Here is a 17,269-nt window from a genome sequence, read left to right as displayed (position 1 = left end):
GTGGTGCCTAAAAAAGAATGGTAAGGATGAAATACTGAAGAATGATTGTAGGTTTGAGAACCTGTTGGCTGAGATATCTACTGCATGTAAATCTGTCGACCATCACCGGTTTGATCAGCAGAAGGCTGACAACAAAGTGAATAAAGCCTCATCTAAATGTAAATGAGGTTTCATACCTCCAGCAAACATCTTACATAACCACTGTCTATCTTAATGTACTAATTAGATTTTATCCTGCATCTTACTCAAACAAAATAAAAAAATGCACTAAGAAAATGCATATGTCGTGTAAATCGTATAAACGGTCATGCAAAAATTTCTGTAACTCAAAAGGGGGGTATTGTGTAAAAATCACTTATTCAAGCTTTATATTATGTTAGTGTGTCATTCCGTCCTGAAAAACATACCTCCAGTGTTTCTCAGAATGAGTCACATATTTTTGAATAATCTTTAAATCTCCAGCTAGCAGCCAACTTCCTGCTGTTGTGCTCGAGGGGACGAGGCTCCGCCTTGGGGACAGGCCTCCGCCTTAGGGACGAGGCCCCTCCTATGTTCTCTTCCTTAGTTCAGCCCACAGCACCCGCCTCTGCAGATATAGCTTTTAATTTACTTATTTTAAATACTTTGGTAAGAAACCCACAGCTTATGTTGTCTGTACTCATTAATGTACACATTAAAATAAAAAAATAAAATAAAATAAAAATGTAAATACAACCCGCACCCCAGCTCCGTCAAAACAGCTGCAGTCACAGCAAACAGCTGAGAGATAACTGCGTGTCGATCGGTTTACTCTGCTCACCATAATAGCTACCTGCCCTTAGTTTTTAAAAATGCCTTCAGCAAGAAAATTTCTTTTTCGAATGCAAAGAAAACAGACCTCTTTTGGATGAAACAATTTGTCAACAATGGTTGGAGTTCATCTTTGGAAGCGGCCCTCATCCCAAAAAGATCTGCTATGTTTGTTCTAGGCACTTTTCAGACGACTGCTTTAAAACAAGAGCTTATTTGAAAGTGGATTAATAAGTACATTGACACTAAACAATGTGATCCCTACTCGTAAAATGTACTACTTCTTCAGGGCCAGCAGCAGCACGGGTAAGCGTGTGTGTGTGTGTGTGTGTGTGTGTGTGTGTGTGCACATGCGTGTGAGCCAGTGGCAGGGGAGAGATCACTTCTCCTCCAACCGTAGGTTAGCATTCCTCACTTTCATAACCTTTCAAAAAAGTAGAAAGTAGTCAAATACAGTGCACAGAAAAACAGAAGTAAACAACGTCCCCGAATGTTTGTATGAGTACTGAAGGGGGAGCGCTCATGGGCGCGTCAGACCAGCTTGGAGTTTCTTAAAGAGACAGAGGCAAAATTGACGGGTCATGAACCGTGCGCTGCAGAGGGAAATTTCTTTTAAGTATTTTTTTTAATATTTGCTGCATTTTCCCAAAATATTTGGGTAGCATAGTTATTTGAGTATGCTATAGAATGGTACTAAGTGCCTGAAAAAAAACACGATACCCCCCTTTAAAGGTTTACATTCATTTCCAATGTAAATGTCAGCTTGAAATACCATTTCTGTTATTTAATTTGCTCTGTGAAGCAAAGTAGACATAGCCCACATAAAAGACTAATTCAATAGCTCTGAGATATAAAGGTGTGACAGGAGCTACCGCAACACTTGTCTCCAATTTCCTCCCTGTCATTGGTGACATATCAAACTGCACGTGTGCGGCTCATTTCACATGCCTTACTCATTTTATGTATACTGCCTTAGCAAGTATCTGTATTAGGACTAAATTTACTGTGGTACCATTATGCACCGGGTTAGGTGAATCTATACATTGTGGACGTGCAGCTGTCGCCACTACATTTTGTGAATATTAAGTAAGGAATTGTTACACAAAGATAACAAAGATCCTCTTAGGAAAGAAAGAATCATCTTAGGAAATGTTGATTTGGGCTCTTTACTTAGGTTTGTTCTGAACATAGTGGGAGGGCATTACTATGACCCAGATATTGCCGTTCTGGCCAAAAAGATAAATTAATTAGATTATTGTGGTTTGTGGTAGTCTTGTTTTGTGTGCTCTTAATTGGACTTAGGTTTCTACTATTTTCTAGTTTCTAAGGTAGTTGGATCATATAGGAACATTGCTGGGTTGGTTTGAGCATCATCGTCATCAAGTTGTGCCAGATTTGCAACTGTCCATTCCATTTGTCTCTTTTATTTGATAACGTTTCTTTGTTGTATAAAATTTATTCTTCCAAACGGTTTTTCCATTGTATAGTTTCAATCATATATAATGGTTTTCTATTAATGCTGCACTTTTAATCCAATTGCAATCACGATATGAGAACGTGATTATATAACTGCATGAAAAGCTGCAATTTTGGATTTGAAGAGGTGCTGGTCTGTCCTCTGGAGTCTGTTTCATCACAGCTATCACTGATCTGAAAGTCCCTGTGTGTTTATTTTTTCGAGGGGTGTGCGTGCGCAACCTGTTTGGTCACGTGACCTTCCAGCTAGCCAAAGGGGATGGGGAGAGTGACCAATATGGATAACAAGCAGCAGGAGCAAACAAATGAAGAAGTAGTGCCGAAAAACAGGCAACATCAACAATATGGAAATATTTTGAATTCAGGTACAAAAGAAGCGCTGTGCCAAATTTGCAAAGTTAAAGTTGCTACCTCACATGGAAACGCGACCAATTTGTTTAAACACCCGAAACAACATGGAGAATAATACAATGAATGCATGAAATACGGTTGAAAAAGAGTGATTTCGGAGAGTGATCCAAACGCTGGATAAAAGGTATCAGCTGTCCTCCCAAAAAAATTTTCCTCTGTTGCTATCCCTGAACTTTACAAAAAACTCCGCAGTGAGGTTCAAGCAGAAATGGCAGCAGTGAAGTTCTTTGCCAATACAACGAACAAGTGGTCAAGAAGAACCACTGAGCCGTACATTACTCGTTAACTGTGCAATTTATTGATGAGGACTTTGTGTTTAAAAGCCGCTGCTTGCAAACCTTGTTCTTCCCCTATGACCACATCGGAGGAAACATAGCCTCTGGTTTGAAGGAGGCTTTGGTTGTGTGGGAACTGTGTGACAGGCATCAGGTTGCCGTGACTAGCCAACGCCAGTATCATAATAAAGGCAATGCATTTAAATGACTAGCAAAGATTCCACTGTTCTGGGCATAATCTTCATCTTGCTCTCTGAAAGTTAATAATATTCTTACTACTTTGCAGATAAAAGAACACTTTTTGCCACTATGTATTAACATTTCCATTTCCCTATTACACTTTATAATACTATCAAAGCCTACTATCTTTTTTCAGAGGTTGACTGTATTTTGTAATAATATTAACTCAAATAAAGCTCTTTTAAACTTGTATTTTTTTCATTTAACTTTTGGTGATGTTTATTTTTAGTAGTAAGTATTACATTTTGTACAATTGTACATAAGGATGTCCCAATACAACTTTTTCACTTCCGATACAAAACCAATATTGCAGCCTTGAGTATTGGCCAATACGATAACAGCACAAATCATACATACTTTTATTACTTATTTTGTGGTGTGGAATGTTAGAAAATGTTTGCTCAAGTGATGTCACTCAAACAGAGAACAATAGTCAGCAACAGTAGGTATGAGAAAAACTGACCCATTTATTATTAACCAACTGGTTACGTATATTTCAACCTTCAACATAATATCTACAGTACTTTACAATTGAATAAATATTATATTGGATATTTTACATGCAGTCCGATAAAATCCGATATTCGTTTTCTGGCGGATGTCGGACCGATATCCGATATCAATATCGGATCGGGACACCCCTAATTGTATACACACACAAATTTAAAAATTATTTGGCACTATAATATTTTAATTTCTTCTCTAGTTGCTGCTTCAGATAATCCTACATATTTCTATCAACCCCAACACGAAATATTGAAGTTAGTGAAGAAGACAATTTATCAAATCGCAATCGCAAAATTGTTTACCATAAATGCAATCGCAAAACTTCCCCAAATTGTGAAGCACTATTTTCTTTGCTTGTAAAGTCTGGTTTGCGGACTATAACAGAGCAGGGTTATAGGGTTGGCGACTCCGACGTGTATTTTAACCAGCGTAGGGGGCTTTTCTGTAGTTCTTTTCCTTTTTTAATCGGCACCGTCATAATAATTGTTGTTGCATACTTAAACACAAAAGGGACTTCCTGGCATGCATGGGTTGTTTTAACTCTATTTAATAAAGGCATTTGCTCGGATGCTCCCATCTTCACCTGACGACCCCGAGGACCCCTTATTCGTTGAGGGCCTCTACCAAGTATGAATAACTCTAACTACATTCATCATGACCCTTCACCAATTCAAATATCACTTATGGGTTTAAAGTAAGGCTGTAACAAAGATTAAATAAAATAAAAATAAAAACTTTAGCTTTACTTCATAAAATGTGGCCCTCAAAATGCAGGACATAGTGTTTCAGAGGATTATAAATTTCAAAATTTTATTTCAATTCAATTGAACTTTATTTGTATAGCACAAATTACAACAAAGTCATCTCGATGTGCTTATCAAAACATAAAATAGTTTTCTGTGAGACTTACTTTAATTCTGTGGGTCTTCTTTCTTTTCTTTTTGTGTTTCCAGGTATTCCTGCTCGCACCTCCCAGTGCGTGTTGGGTTGTGAGTGATTAGCTGCCTCATGTTTTGCACTCAGGTGTGGCCCGTTCCCAATCAAGCCTCCTTCACTCTTTAGCTGAGTGTTTGGACATTGTCACTATTCACTGCTTGGACCCAATGATTGTTGGTTCATTGTTGCTGTTAAACTCCTCGTGTGCTGCAGTGTTCTGTCCCCTGCTCCCAGTTTTCCTTGTGCCTCTTTTGGATTTGGGTTTTTGTAGTTTGAGAAATAAACATAGACAGGTTCTATGAACACTGACCCTGGATTTCCACTGGATGCGTATCTGCACCGAAACTGCTCCGCTGCGTGACTTTTGCGCAATCTACAGTCCAGCAATCCCCACCGACTCCGTTTGCTGCTCATCTGTTGCAGCAAGCAGAGGGCAGCAAGGACTCAGGAGATCTCGCTAATTCACATGTGATCGCGCGATACATATGTGTGATTCAACCATGAAAAAATGCAATAGTTATGTGAAATACGATTTTAAAAGTGCTCGGATCAGGCCAACCATGGTATCAACAGAAAGGCCTGGTCACCCTGAGTTGGAATATGTACTTGGTTTTTGGGTAGAGTCCGAATTAGATACGCTAGAGCCGAAATGCACAAATTTATTGCAGAAAAAAAGTGTTCATTTTTTCAAAAATCTGGATCAGCGGACAGGTTTTATTCCCCTGAGTCTGAATATGTGCTCGGTTTTTGGATTGAGTCCGAAATGGGCCCGTTGGAGGTCCCGGAAGGTCAGTGTTTTCCCCCTTGGACACGTAGTATTTTATTTTGAAAATAATCTGGATATTTTATTCTGTGCCTATGTCCTACTTCCTGTCCCGCACGGGTTGATTTTTGTTAGCTCGCTGCAGCACAGCTCCAGTATCCAGCAGAAATAAAAGTGCCGCAAATTTGCAGCTGAGGGCAACAGCATGACTCAGCAGTGACGGTGCTGATTTGCATGCGGTGGAAAATGACACATTGACTTTAATGGAAACCTATCAGCTGCGTTGCTGTTTCGGTGCAGTTACGCATGCAGTGGAAATCCAGGGTAAGCCTGTGTGCTGCCTCCATCGTTTGGGTCCTCCACCACCACTACCACCTGGTGTGACATTAAGTGCTTGCCATATATGTTTTGTCTTCATAATATAGAAAATTACACATCCACAGAACAATTCATGGTCTGTAGGAAATAGCTAAAAATATTGCTTTTTTTGGTTTAATATTTCAAAACAAACACCTTTTTTCTGTCTTATTCTACCAGCTGATTTAAAGCTAAGTTTGGACAGCAAAATCTGCACTGAGTACTCTTCTATGATGATTAAAAAACATGCAACAGGGTATGTTTTTTTAATTAGCAGGCAAACAGTAATTTATCCCCTATGGTAACTTCAGAAATGCATTTCCTGAAAGTAAATCTCAATTCAATGTATCATTTACAAGTTATAGCCAAGAAAGAGACACTCTGAGCCTATGTTAGCTGATCTCAGCATACATTAATCGATGCAAGCACTCCTCTATGACTCAAAACTATGCAGTCAGTGACAAAAAAAGATATTGTGTGTGTGCGTGCACGCTTTTGTGTTTAAAACAAACAAATATTTTCAAATATATAAAGAGATGGACATTCCACAAACCACCAATTTCACTCAACAGACAATGAACACAGAACACAGCTTTCAGCCCAGAAAGCAGAAACAAAACAGTCTTATCTGTAAAAATATAAAATCTGAGTCCCATTAGAAGCTAATCTCCACAGTTTCCAAGAGACGTGCTGATTCACTGTTTACCCTTGGCTAGATCTATCCAGCCAACCTTGACAATGCTGAACACAGTTTATTATCAGTGTCATGGCTTTCTGCTGGTACAAAACAAGGGCCATTACATGATAACACCTAACCATTAGGGGTGTCCCGATCCAATATTGATATCGGATATCGGTCCAATATCAGCCAGAAAACAAATATCGGATTTTATCGAACTGCATCTAAAATCTCTGACATAATCGCTCCGATAAGTTTTTGTTGTTTTTGTCCCTGTCCTCAGTTGTTCCCACCATATGCTGACAGTAAACTATTTATTGTTAACATTCCACACTATAAAATAAGTAATAAAAGTATGTATGATTTGTGCTGCTATCGTATCAGATCGATATCAGTATGGGCCAATACTCAAGGCTGCAATATCGGTATGTGAAAAAGTTGTATCGAGACATACCTACTAATCATGTTAGCCTAATTTGACAAATTGCTTAGCTTTAACAAAGTCTGACAAGGCAGTATTTCTTCAGGTTTGCTTGTTATATTTCTCATATTGTTTTTGATGTGTCGTGGCTCGAGAAACTAAAAAGGTGTACTGTCTGGTTTGCAATGTTTTTTTGCCAGCTTTTGTAAAATACACTAAATTGTCCAATCAGAATGTTTTTTTTTTTTTAAATGAATACATAATGTGGGACAGTAATGAAGAGTCAAGGAGTGCATGTACTGGATTAAAACAGAATTTTTGTCTGTTTGTGCACCTCAAAATTACTTAATGGTGATAATTAATTATCAAATAAGGATATGGTTACACATCCCAAATAGTTTGACTCGTGTGCAGATTTCTGATTCAAAAGCAAACAAGAATAAATGTTGATGACAGCCTACGCCCCTTGCCAAAAATATTCTAGTAAAATCGTACTAAAATAAGTGTAGATTATAAATCAAAATACAATTTTTATATAAAGCGGAACTGCAATGCTTGGGTCTGAATTCCTCATTATTATAGCTCCACAGACCCCTTTTCTACCCCTTTTCTGATGTGCTTCTAAGAGCAACTCGTTTTGGTGCAGTCTCTTTAAATGCAAATGAGACACTTCATACCCCGCCCCCTCTCCAGGTTGCAGAGGTGACACTCAGTTCAACTCCACCCTGTTCGGCCATTTTTGTAGTTTGATAGAAGAGATACAATTGTATAGCGGCGCAGAAAATGTTTATTCACACGTTATTTACAAAATGTCAACAACAGAAGACTTGTCCATCCAGCCTTACATGTTCGAGCCAGAGTCTGACCCGGCGGAGCGAGATGAAAATGAAGATGATGAACCTGCAGAACCCTAACAAGTGAGCTAACACAAGCACCGAGCTAACGCTAGCGCCAAGCTAACGCTAGCGCCAAGCTATTGCTAGCACCAAGCTAACGTCACGAAATGCATTTTAATAGTCTTTTCAAAGACAAAAACGGCAAAATGAAATGACTAATGATAACTTTAGACTTAAATTAAATCATGTAGGCCATATCATCAAGGATCTAAAACGAGCACACAGCGCTAACATATGAAGACGGTGCAACTGCTAAGCAACTGCTAATGCTAACAAAACAATGACAGGGACGTCTTATCATCACACTTTTTAGCGTTATTTACAGCTTACCGAAGTGCTCTGTTCGTCGTCTCCAAATATAGAAGGAATTGACCCCTCAATCAGACAAAGTCTTTCGGCAAATCCTTCTTTATACTGGCGGAGGTTGTTGAAGCAGTCATCCTTGAAGTGCTTCGCGCACACAAAAATGACCTTACCCACAGATGTGGGTACATTTCCGTGAAAAATAAAACTCCACCAGGCACTTTGAAAAGGTTCTGATACTGGGAGACGGTGTAATGAAGCGTGTGGGTTACTACATCCAACAACCGAACATTTTGACTTATCCTCTGGTAACTTCGGCATCCTTGAGCTTGGACTACAAAATAAAAGTGAGAAATAAAAATGGCGGATTGCCTGGAGTCGATGTCCTAATTTGGCAGTTCCGCTGCAAATACTGTGACGTTGTTGTTCAAAAAACGTAATAGAGAATCAAAAAATCAAAACAGATTGAAAAACAGAATATAAAGATATCAACGGAGCACCCGAAGAGACTAATTTGAACTTTTCTGTACTTCTAAACACTCTAAATATACAACAAAATGCATTTAAGTGCTAAAAAAGTGGATTTAGCATATGCCCCCTTTAAAACTAAGTTTGATACTCACCACTTTCAAAGCAAGCATCAAACACGAGGTGGCCTTTTCGTGGAGCTCCTGCGTATCCTGGTGGACTCACCATCAGCTTGTTTACATTCCCTACTAAGGCATCCTCTCCTGCTGTTTCAGCCCCTAAAATGTCAAAGAGGAATGAAAGTGTTTAGAATATGCAAAATGTTGCTGAATATCCGAAAAGTGTTTCATGCTGTTTAAAATTTTACTCATGACAGGTCCGATGAGCTGTGTAACTCTGCCTGTGAGTTTAATACACTGGAAATGTATTTATACTAACCTTACAGTGAAATCCTCACATAAAGACGCGTTATTGAGAATCCACTTTTTTTAATATATATAAACTAAGCATTTACCAGAGGACAACAATATAAAGGTCTGAGGTTTTTAAATGTTAATTATTTTAATTATTTTTTCATATCTAAAATATATGTATATATATATCAGTCACTACCATTTATGGACAACAAAAATGTATTCTGGGTTTTATATGATTTTTTTTACAGTGGATAAACATGCATAAGCAAAAAAGACTTTGGGCAAAACATCGGGAAAAAAACATGGAAAAAAAGTGTTATATATAAAGGCTGACATTACGCTGTCATTAACATGACATGACACCTGTCATTAGCATGAATAAGGTGTAATGAAGACTGTCATTAAGTGTTGCTCATTACCCTAACCTTAACTAGGGTTGTGAAAAAAATCGATTTCACAATATATCCCAATTTTTTTATTTAAAAAAAAATTTGATTTTTTTTTTTTGATATTTGGCAGTGTGTAATGCCTGCAATATTCATGTATAAACACATTTTATTTTCATGTAATCTATTCAGATCAGTGCTTAAACTGATAGAATAGGATCAATTATTTTTTCTTATTTTTGTGCATTGTCAGTAACTCAGGGTGCTTTATCCTTAATGTTCTCACTTACAGTTGTTACTGTACAATGCTGCCATTATGTTGTCATGGTTACTTTGAGACTTCTACACAGTAGTTTCCGTGAAAAGAAAATTGTTGCACTTTGTTTTTTGATGGCAGCGTTTAACACTGCATTTTCTTTTTTTTAAAGTGAAAATGTGCAAAAACACTAATAATAAATAATAAATGGGATGTTTTGAAGCAAATAGTTTTGACTCAATTTGTCCCCTGAATGATCTATATCTTCTGATGAACATATACAGCAACTTGATTTTTCATCTCTACGTTTAATTTTGATATTAACTGGGTGGAATATATCGCAATACTATCGTATCGTGACCCACGTGTCGCGATATGTATCGTAGTGCAACATCCTTGCCAATACTCACCCCTAACCTGAACCCTAACCCTACCTAACCCCACTAGATCCCTCCACCTAACCCAAAAAAAAGCCAACATAGCTTCAAAGGTGTCATAATTTAATGAAAAGTGTATCATTTAGCCAACGGCACTTAATGACAGCCTTCATGACACTTTATTCATGCTAATGACAGAGAATGACAGCGTAATTTCAGGCTTATGTATAAAAGTTATAGTGTTACTGTTTATAAGGCGAAGCAAGGCAAATGTATTTGTGTAACACATTTCATACACAAGGCAATTCAATGTGCTTTACATGAATAAAAACTGCAACAGATAACATTTTACAGTTTCAAAATCAATAAAAAACATTAAATCAGCAGTAAAAACATGTAAAATATATTATTAGTATTATTATTAATGTTATTGTTTATGTATTTATTTAAAAATAAATGAATAACAATGTGTAGGTATGTGACTGCTGTGAGTACTATGGCAGGCTGCATGCACAGCTAGCAAGCTTAAACGCACCTGCTCTGGTTCTTGTACAGAATAAGGGGAAAGGGGATCATAATAACTGCTGTATATCTTTTAATTAGCCACACTATACAAATGCGGTTCAATATGTAGCGGTAGTGCCGTCGAAATGAGAAACACCGTCCGATATTTCCAGGCGACTTCGCTGTTGTTTACATTGCATCCCTCTTCCTGCTAGCTTGCTATAATGTTAGCACACCTTGCGTTAGCCCCCGTTCAAAGACGCCCAGCAGAGCGAGCACACGCACGCAGGACAACCATGCACATGCTTCTGCTTGGCTATCAATGATAAGGATTCCATGCAGGGGCTCCTGTATACACACCAGTCTCGACGTCCCTCGCTGGGCTTTCCACCTCCATCTTCCTCTCCATCTGTTTCCAGAGTAGCACGACGCTCTGTGGGTGTTACCATGGTAACGGAGCAGTGCGAGCAGGGAGGTGTAGTCAGCATGGATGGATGGACAATCAGGAAGAATTGATTCAGAGATGGTCACTAAAAGTTTACAATTCAAATTCACCTTTATGTTTCAACAACAACAAAGACAAAAAATAATAAAATAAAGAAAAATAACAAGCCAGTCTGTTTAATAAATAGTTTTACCCAAAGTTTCTCATTCATTAAAAATATAGTTATTCTTTTAAACATTACATTAAACTATTATCCATGTGAATAATTTATAAGCACAGGGTCAAAAGGGCTCTGAACTAGGGGGGTGTATTGCCTGGCATCTGGCAGTACGATTCGTATCCCGATACATATGACACAATACGCTACAATACGATACGATATATCCCGATATTGAAGTATAGGGCGATTATTGTGATTTTTCTTTTGTTTTTGTTTTTATATATATGACTAAAGAAACAACTAATCTGTAAATGTGTACACCTTCATGTATGAAATATATTTTATTGTCATATTTTACACTCCAAACATTGGCTTTAACATGTCATGTGCCAACAACTTAAATTTAAAAAAAATAACATGCCTGTGGCTTTTAAACCAACTTTGACTTTAGTGCAACATGGCTTTAGTGCAAGTTAGTACTTTCTTTTTAGATTTTATTGGAAAAAAACAAGCTGATCAACATGCCCAGGTTTCAGCGCACTTCTTTGTGCAGTTACAATGTCTCCTGCAGTGGAAAAGATTTTCCTGGTTATATAAAGGTACAAAAAAATAATAATAATAATTTTTAAAAAAAATCAAAATGGATGTATTTTGAATCGATCCAAAAATCGCAATATATCGCCGAATCAATTTTTTCAACACCCCCTACTCTGTGTCATAGCACTCTACTTCTGAAGCAGAACTTCCATCCACTGCTCTTTCTGCAAATAATAATATGATAATAAATTATAATAACCATAATTAGGGATGTCCCAACTTTTTGTCTTGCAATACAATATGTGGCCTTGAGTATTGGCCGATACCGGTATCAGCCCTGTACAATGTCAGCACCAATCAATAGAGAGCAATATGGCGACATTAAATTAATGGAAAAAAACTTACATTTTATTATTATTATTTTTACTATTATCGGACTAATAACCAATAACAATACTATATCTGGAAACCTTTAACCATAATAATTATCACCATTTTAACTGAAGTAAAATCATTAGTATTGTATAATTATAATTAGGGTTAAAACCCCAAGGATTAATTTGATTTTAGTTAAATAAATTCTGGATTATCTGTTTTCTGTCTGAAAAGGTGGATAATTTTTTATTGCTGTAAGTTGTCACGGTAACGTACACTTAATCATGTTTAAGATAGGTGCAGATGTAACAGGCTGACCAATGAGTTCTCTGAAAATCATCTACTAATTTCTGATTATCCTGTGATTAACCTAAAGCATAAATGACAAAAAAAAAAAATACACTTGTAAGACAAAATATCAGAAATTAATCCAGGGCCACACCTTGTGGTATAGCTGTTTAGATTTTGCTCCCAGGTTCTGTATGTCCATAAAATGTAGATAATAATAATGTAAAAAAAAAAAAAAAAAAAATCCTCATGAATGTTCTTGTTTACAATTTTTCAGTTCTTGCTATTACACCATTGCAAAATATTTATATTGATAGTATATTCAACCATATTAATAAATATTTGGCATAAAAAGTGGAAAAAAAAAAATTATGTAAAAAAAATCCCACACTAAATGAATCAAAAAATGAATTTTAAAAGAATTTAATATTTTACTATCATATTTTAATACTTAATAAATATATTAACCTCGTGACCCTGAAAAACAGGAACAGGCAAGTCTGAAAATGGATGGATGGATATTATTTATTTATTTATTTATTTTATGAGTTGTTTTTTTTTTGTTTTGTTATTCCTGTTCAAAATGAAGTTTAAAATGAAATACCTAAAACCAGAGCTATCAATCACTAAAACACAGTTTATAACAACAAAGTAATAGTTGTACACTGCATATCTACTCTATTACTAAAGTGTTACCACTAAGAAACAGCTATTTTAATCAGAGCAATTTATAAGAAAACATGGTTAGAGCTGTGAATAATATTTCTACTGCACCACCTGTATACAGCTGTATACAGAGCATATACACTTGATGCATCATAGCATGCAAAAAAAAAAACAAAAACAAAAAAGCCTATCTTAATGCTAGCACTAGAGGAAAAAAGGCAATCATGAAGACAGCAGCCGTCAGTGATTCTACATTATCCTGCAGACTGATTAAAGCTGAAGATTTTCTAGACAATTGGAGCATAGATGTCGTCAAGGCTAATCAAGCCTGGTCCTATTCTGTTCCCATTACAAAGGTGGCACCTGATTAAGTACATCAAATGAGCAGCCGTACAACTCCAGGAGCAAAAAACAGACAGGCTGTTGCTAATTTCCAAGTTATAAGCTAAGTGTAAGAGGACCAAAACAAAAAGACAAGGCACTGTTTTTCTTTTTGTTTTGTTTTTTCCTCTTTTTTTTATGGTTGTGTGATCTGTATTTGATGGTGGATATCAACAGGTCGCTGAGTAGACAGGTCAGACTGTATATTTCTCAGAATACAATGCAGCTGTGCAACATTTTGTTAAAATTGAAAATTGAATTGCTGTCTTCCATGCCATATCATTACTTTACCACCATGACAATTAAAGATCCAGATGGTGGTAAAATCATTCATTTTCAAGAGAGAGATTGAAACTGAATTATGAAGCATGAGAAGAATGAATTAGATACACCACATGTTCTCTTCTTTCTTTGCTCATATATGAAGAAAAAAGTGGCTGCACTAAAGTGAGTAAATTTGCGATTTTGTTTATTGTTTATCAGGATCTGCGTTAGTTTTTATCAAGACAAATGCTGGTCTTCCTGGGGTCCGACATGCACAAATATAAACATTACCTAAACATTAATTCACTGATTACACAGTTATTAGTTTTCAAAGTAATCAAATAACATAGGAGAAAAGATGCTACAAGTAAATGGAAAAAATAAATAAAATCAATTCCAAATAAACCAGAAACATATAGATGACCTTTTGTGCCTTTGATGATTAGTGCAGGGTTATTGAAGTACCCCTGCCCGCAGTCCGCAGTTCGGGGCAGAGCTCAACGCTGCACAACGCCGGCATGCTATTGGCTTTCAGTCAACAGATCGGAACGGCGGTCAATGCAGCATGCTGTTGTGCTGTATGATTCTTATACAGTTAAAAATAATCAACCTCAAAATAAATAAATAGTGCCATATAAATAATTGTATATGTTACATAATTCTATAGGCATACAAAATAGATATGGGTTAGGGTTAGGGTAAGTCTGAACGCAATTGGTTTATTGAACGTTGAGCGCAGCCCCGAAAGTTTTGCGCTTATTTGCATGAAGTGTTGTTTTAACTTTTTCTTGAAATTAAAATTTTTACTAATATTATTGATATAACTATAGGCATGTGTTTCGATTGGAAGTTATCTTGTGTAATTGCATCGTTTTACACTTCATTCAGGATTTCAGTTATGGTTAGGGTAAGAAGGGTTATGGTTAAGGTGATAGCTGCTAATAACCAACTTTGATTTGCAATCCTCATGAGGAAGTGCAACAACACTTATCACCCACAGCACAAATGAAAAATGTTACGCATCACGTAAACAACATTGTGCCCTGCAGCGCTTAAAATAAATAAAAAATCTTGTCTGTGTCACAAATTTCATGAGAGTAATCTGGTTGACCAGGTAAGGGTTTATTTCACAGCACACAGACAGGTTTGCAGGCTTTTCGTAGCTAATTTTGTCCATTGCAAATAGTTTAGTTGAGGTATCTCCAGTTAGTTCTGTAGGTTCTCCTAACAGGAGTGTTGTAAAGCCATTCTACTCCAGCCACTCACTGCAATGTAAAGGCTTGATTGGTTAAAGAGTAACTAAATCCAAAACCCACCTTTTTCTGCTGAATACATATGTATATGGGTATTAAGTAGTGCTGTTTATTAGTCCCACTCTTCACATTTTAGTAAAAGTATTTTAATTTTGCATATTTAGTTGTAAAATGTCAGAGTTACTGGCCACTAAGGGTTGAACGCTGGCTATTACAATTAAATTTTTCTATTGGCTGAAATGGATCCTTTAAATTGCCCTGCATCACCAACGTTCACTGTTGCCCCCCCCCCCCCCCCCCCTATAAAACGTGAGAGGAGGGCGGAGGGTTTCCTCCAATTACAGCCCTCAGTGAGCATTGACTGAGAGCCAAAATGAGGAAGTTCACTGTGTTCCAAACAGCAGTGATGTTTTTGACTCTGTGCTTCTATAAAGAGCAGATTCCGCGCTAATCAGAGGGTTCATCGAGCTATGTGTGTCTATTCCCGTCTGTCTCTGCGTGTGCGCGGACGGGTGTGTACGTCTTCGCTGTGCGCGCGAGGTGGAGGGAGAGGAGTGCCGTTTGCCCCTGAGTGGTGTCTGTAAGGCTGTGTGTGAGCTTCACGTTGTGATTGTGTGTGCCTGTAGTGGTAGTGACAAATCTCAGCAGTAAACTGGCTATGTGTGAGTACAGACACATCATTGTGTGTAATACCGTCTGTCTCTGTGCACAGCGCTGTGGGCTGACTGAGTGGGCGTGTCTTACCGCTATAATGCCCAAAGTCAAGGCAGTTATTTTTTTTTGAATCTCCCTCCTAGTGGCAGGTCAACAGAAAGCAGGGGTTTAGTTACTCTTTAAGTGGCCACACCTGCACTAATCAACCTGACCTACATTTACCTACTGATTCTCTCTCCTTGCTAAACAACACATCACATAGCTGTTGTGCCAGGGTCACCAGTTACCTGGTAAGTTCTAGTTTTTTTTAAATTGAAACTTCTTTTTTTGGAAAAAAAAAAGATGAATGCAAAGTCCTTAAGAAACTGAAAGTCCCATAGCACTGGGTGCCATCTTTTAGATTATAAAGCATAGTTCTCTTATGGCCCAAATACTCAGCTATATAGTATTTTACTATTGTATTTGTATGTGCTTTTTAATATAATGGCACTACATATTATTTTGATAGTCTAGTAAGAGTTTGAGCAAATTTTTGCTTGTTTTTACCATTTTTCTGCAACTACACCAACCTTGCCATATTTTAATTTATTTTCATTACTTTTTCTTGCCATATTTTTGCTACATTACTCCCATTTCTGCCACAAAATTACAATGCCTTTTTGGCATATTTTTTCTACTTTCAAGACTTTGTCAGCACTAAAAAACCCATTCCACCCCTTTTCCCACCGAGTGTCGACCCATTTTTGTCACCTTTAACCTTTTTCACCATATTTCATGCTTATTTTTGCCAATTTAATCGCATTCACGATTTGTCATGCCCATACTTTGCCAGTTTAAACTAATTCTTCTAATTTTTCTGCCACTTTCCAGTTAATATTGACACTTTAAACCATTTTTACTACTTTTTCTGTATGTTGTGGCCACTCTAATTTGCAACTTTTTTACCAATTTCTGTGGTTTCACTAAATTTGAAACCATTTTTGGGCACTTTCAATTTTTTATTTTTATTTTTGATTAAAACAAGGATTTATGCCTTTAAAATGATTATATGCTATGGCACAAATAATAAACTTCCTTGATAATAGTGGATATTATTCATATCAATAAATAAATGTGGTTATCACAGATTCATCCACTTTATGGATGGGCCCCAAAAAACTCTCCCCTTTTATTCCCCCTTATAGAGGGCCTTGTCTCAACATGACTGTTCTTCAATGTTCATATGTGTTCAACCACCTACAGGTACAGTGGGGGTCACCGGTCTCTGGTACCTTTATTTTGGGGGTTGCGGGCTGAAAAGATTGAGAACCACTATTATAGATAAATTAAAAAATATGAAGTGTTAATAGATACTATAACATAGCTATAATAATCCAAGAGGTAAATTAAGTAATATTTTACCATGCACTGATGCACTTTACCGTACTGCTAACTTCACCAATTCCATAGGGTCTATAAAACCAAAAAATCTTTGATACTATAAAAGTTGGTATAGCGCCATCAACTTCATTTTGATAGAAGTTGTTTGACAGCTGTTCATCACAGTACATCAGAACAATTTGTTTACACAGGTATGGACAAATCTAGAGCTGTCCCTAACTTTTTTGCACAATGCTCTAAACTAGTCTGCGTACAAGCCAACTGATAAAAATGTGGAGTAAATATAGCAACAGTCACCACTGTTCCAAACTGATCTTATACCTTAAATATGAATATTATGTGTTTTGTCACAGTATCAGCAAAGTTGTTACACTCAGCCTAGGAGCCACTGAACGGCACATGAACA

The 17,269-nt window shown here is 37.0% G+C and overlaps 1 protein-coding gene across 1 annotated transcript in view; it reads right to left on the bottom strand.

Moving 5' to 3' along the window:
• agbl4 (AGBL carboxypeptidase 4) overlaps nt 1-10,932 on the bottom strand; it is a 336,625-nt gene extending 325,693 nt beyond the window's left edge. Inside the window, exons 1-2 of the mRNA XM_028443884.1 lie at nt 10,821-10,932; nt 8,677-8,799 (exon numbers count right to left, since the gene is read on the bottom strand). Coding sequence (XP_028299685.1) covers nt 8,677-8,799; nt 10,821-10,869 — 172 coding nt within the window. The 5' untranslated portion in view covers nt 10,870-10,932. The remainder of the gene's footprint in view (nt 1-8,676; nt 8,800-10,820) is intronic.
• Between the last annotated feature and the right edge of the window lie 6,337 nt (nt 10,933-17,269).

The sequence above is a fragment of the Gouania willdenowi genome, chromosome 4 (assembly GCF_900634775.1).
Source record: "Gouania willdenowi chromosome 4, fGouWil2.1, whole genome shotgun sequence".
Taxonomy (NCBI): Eukaryota; Metazoa; Chordata; class Actinopteri; order Blenniiformes; family Gobiesocidae; genus Gouania; species Gouania willdenowi.
Note: the sequence above shows the minus strand (reverse complement) of the source record. Positions and strands in the feature narration are given on the sequence as shown.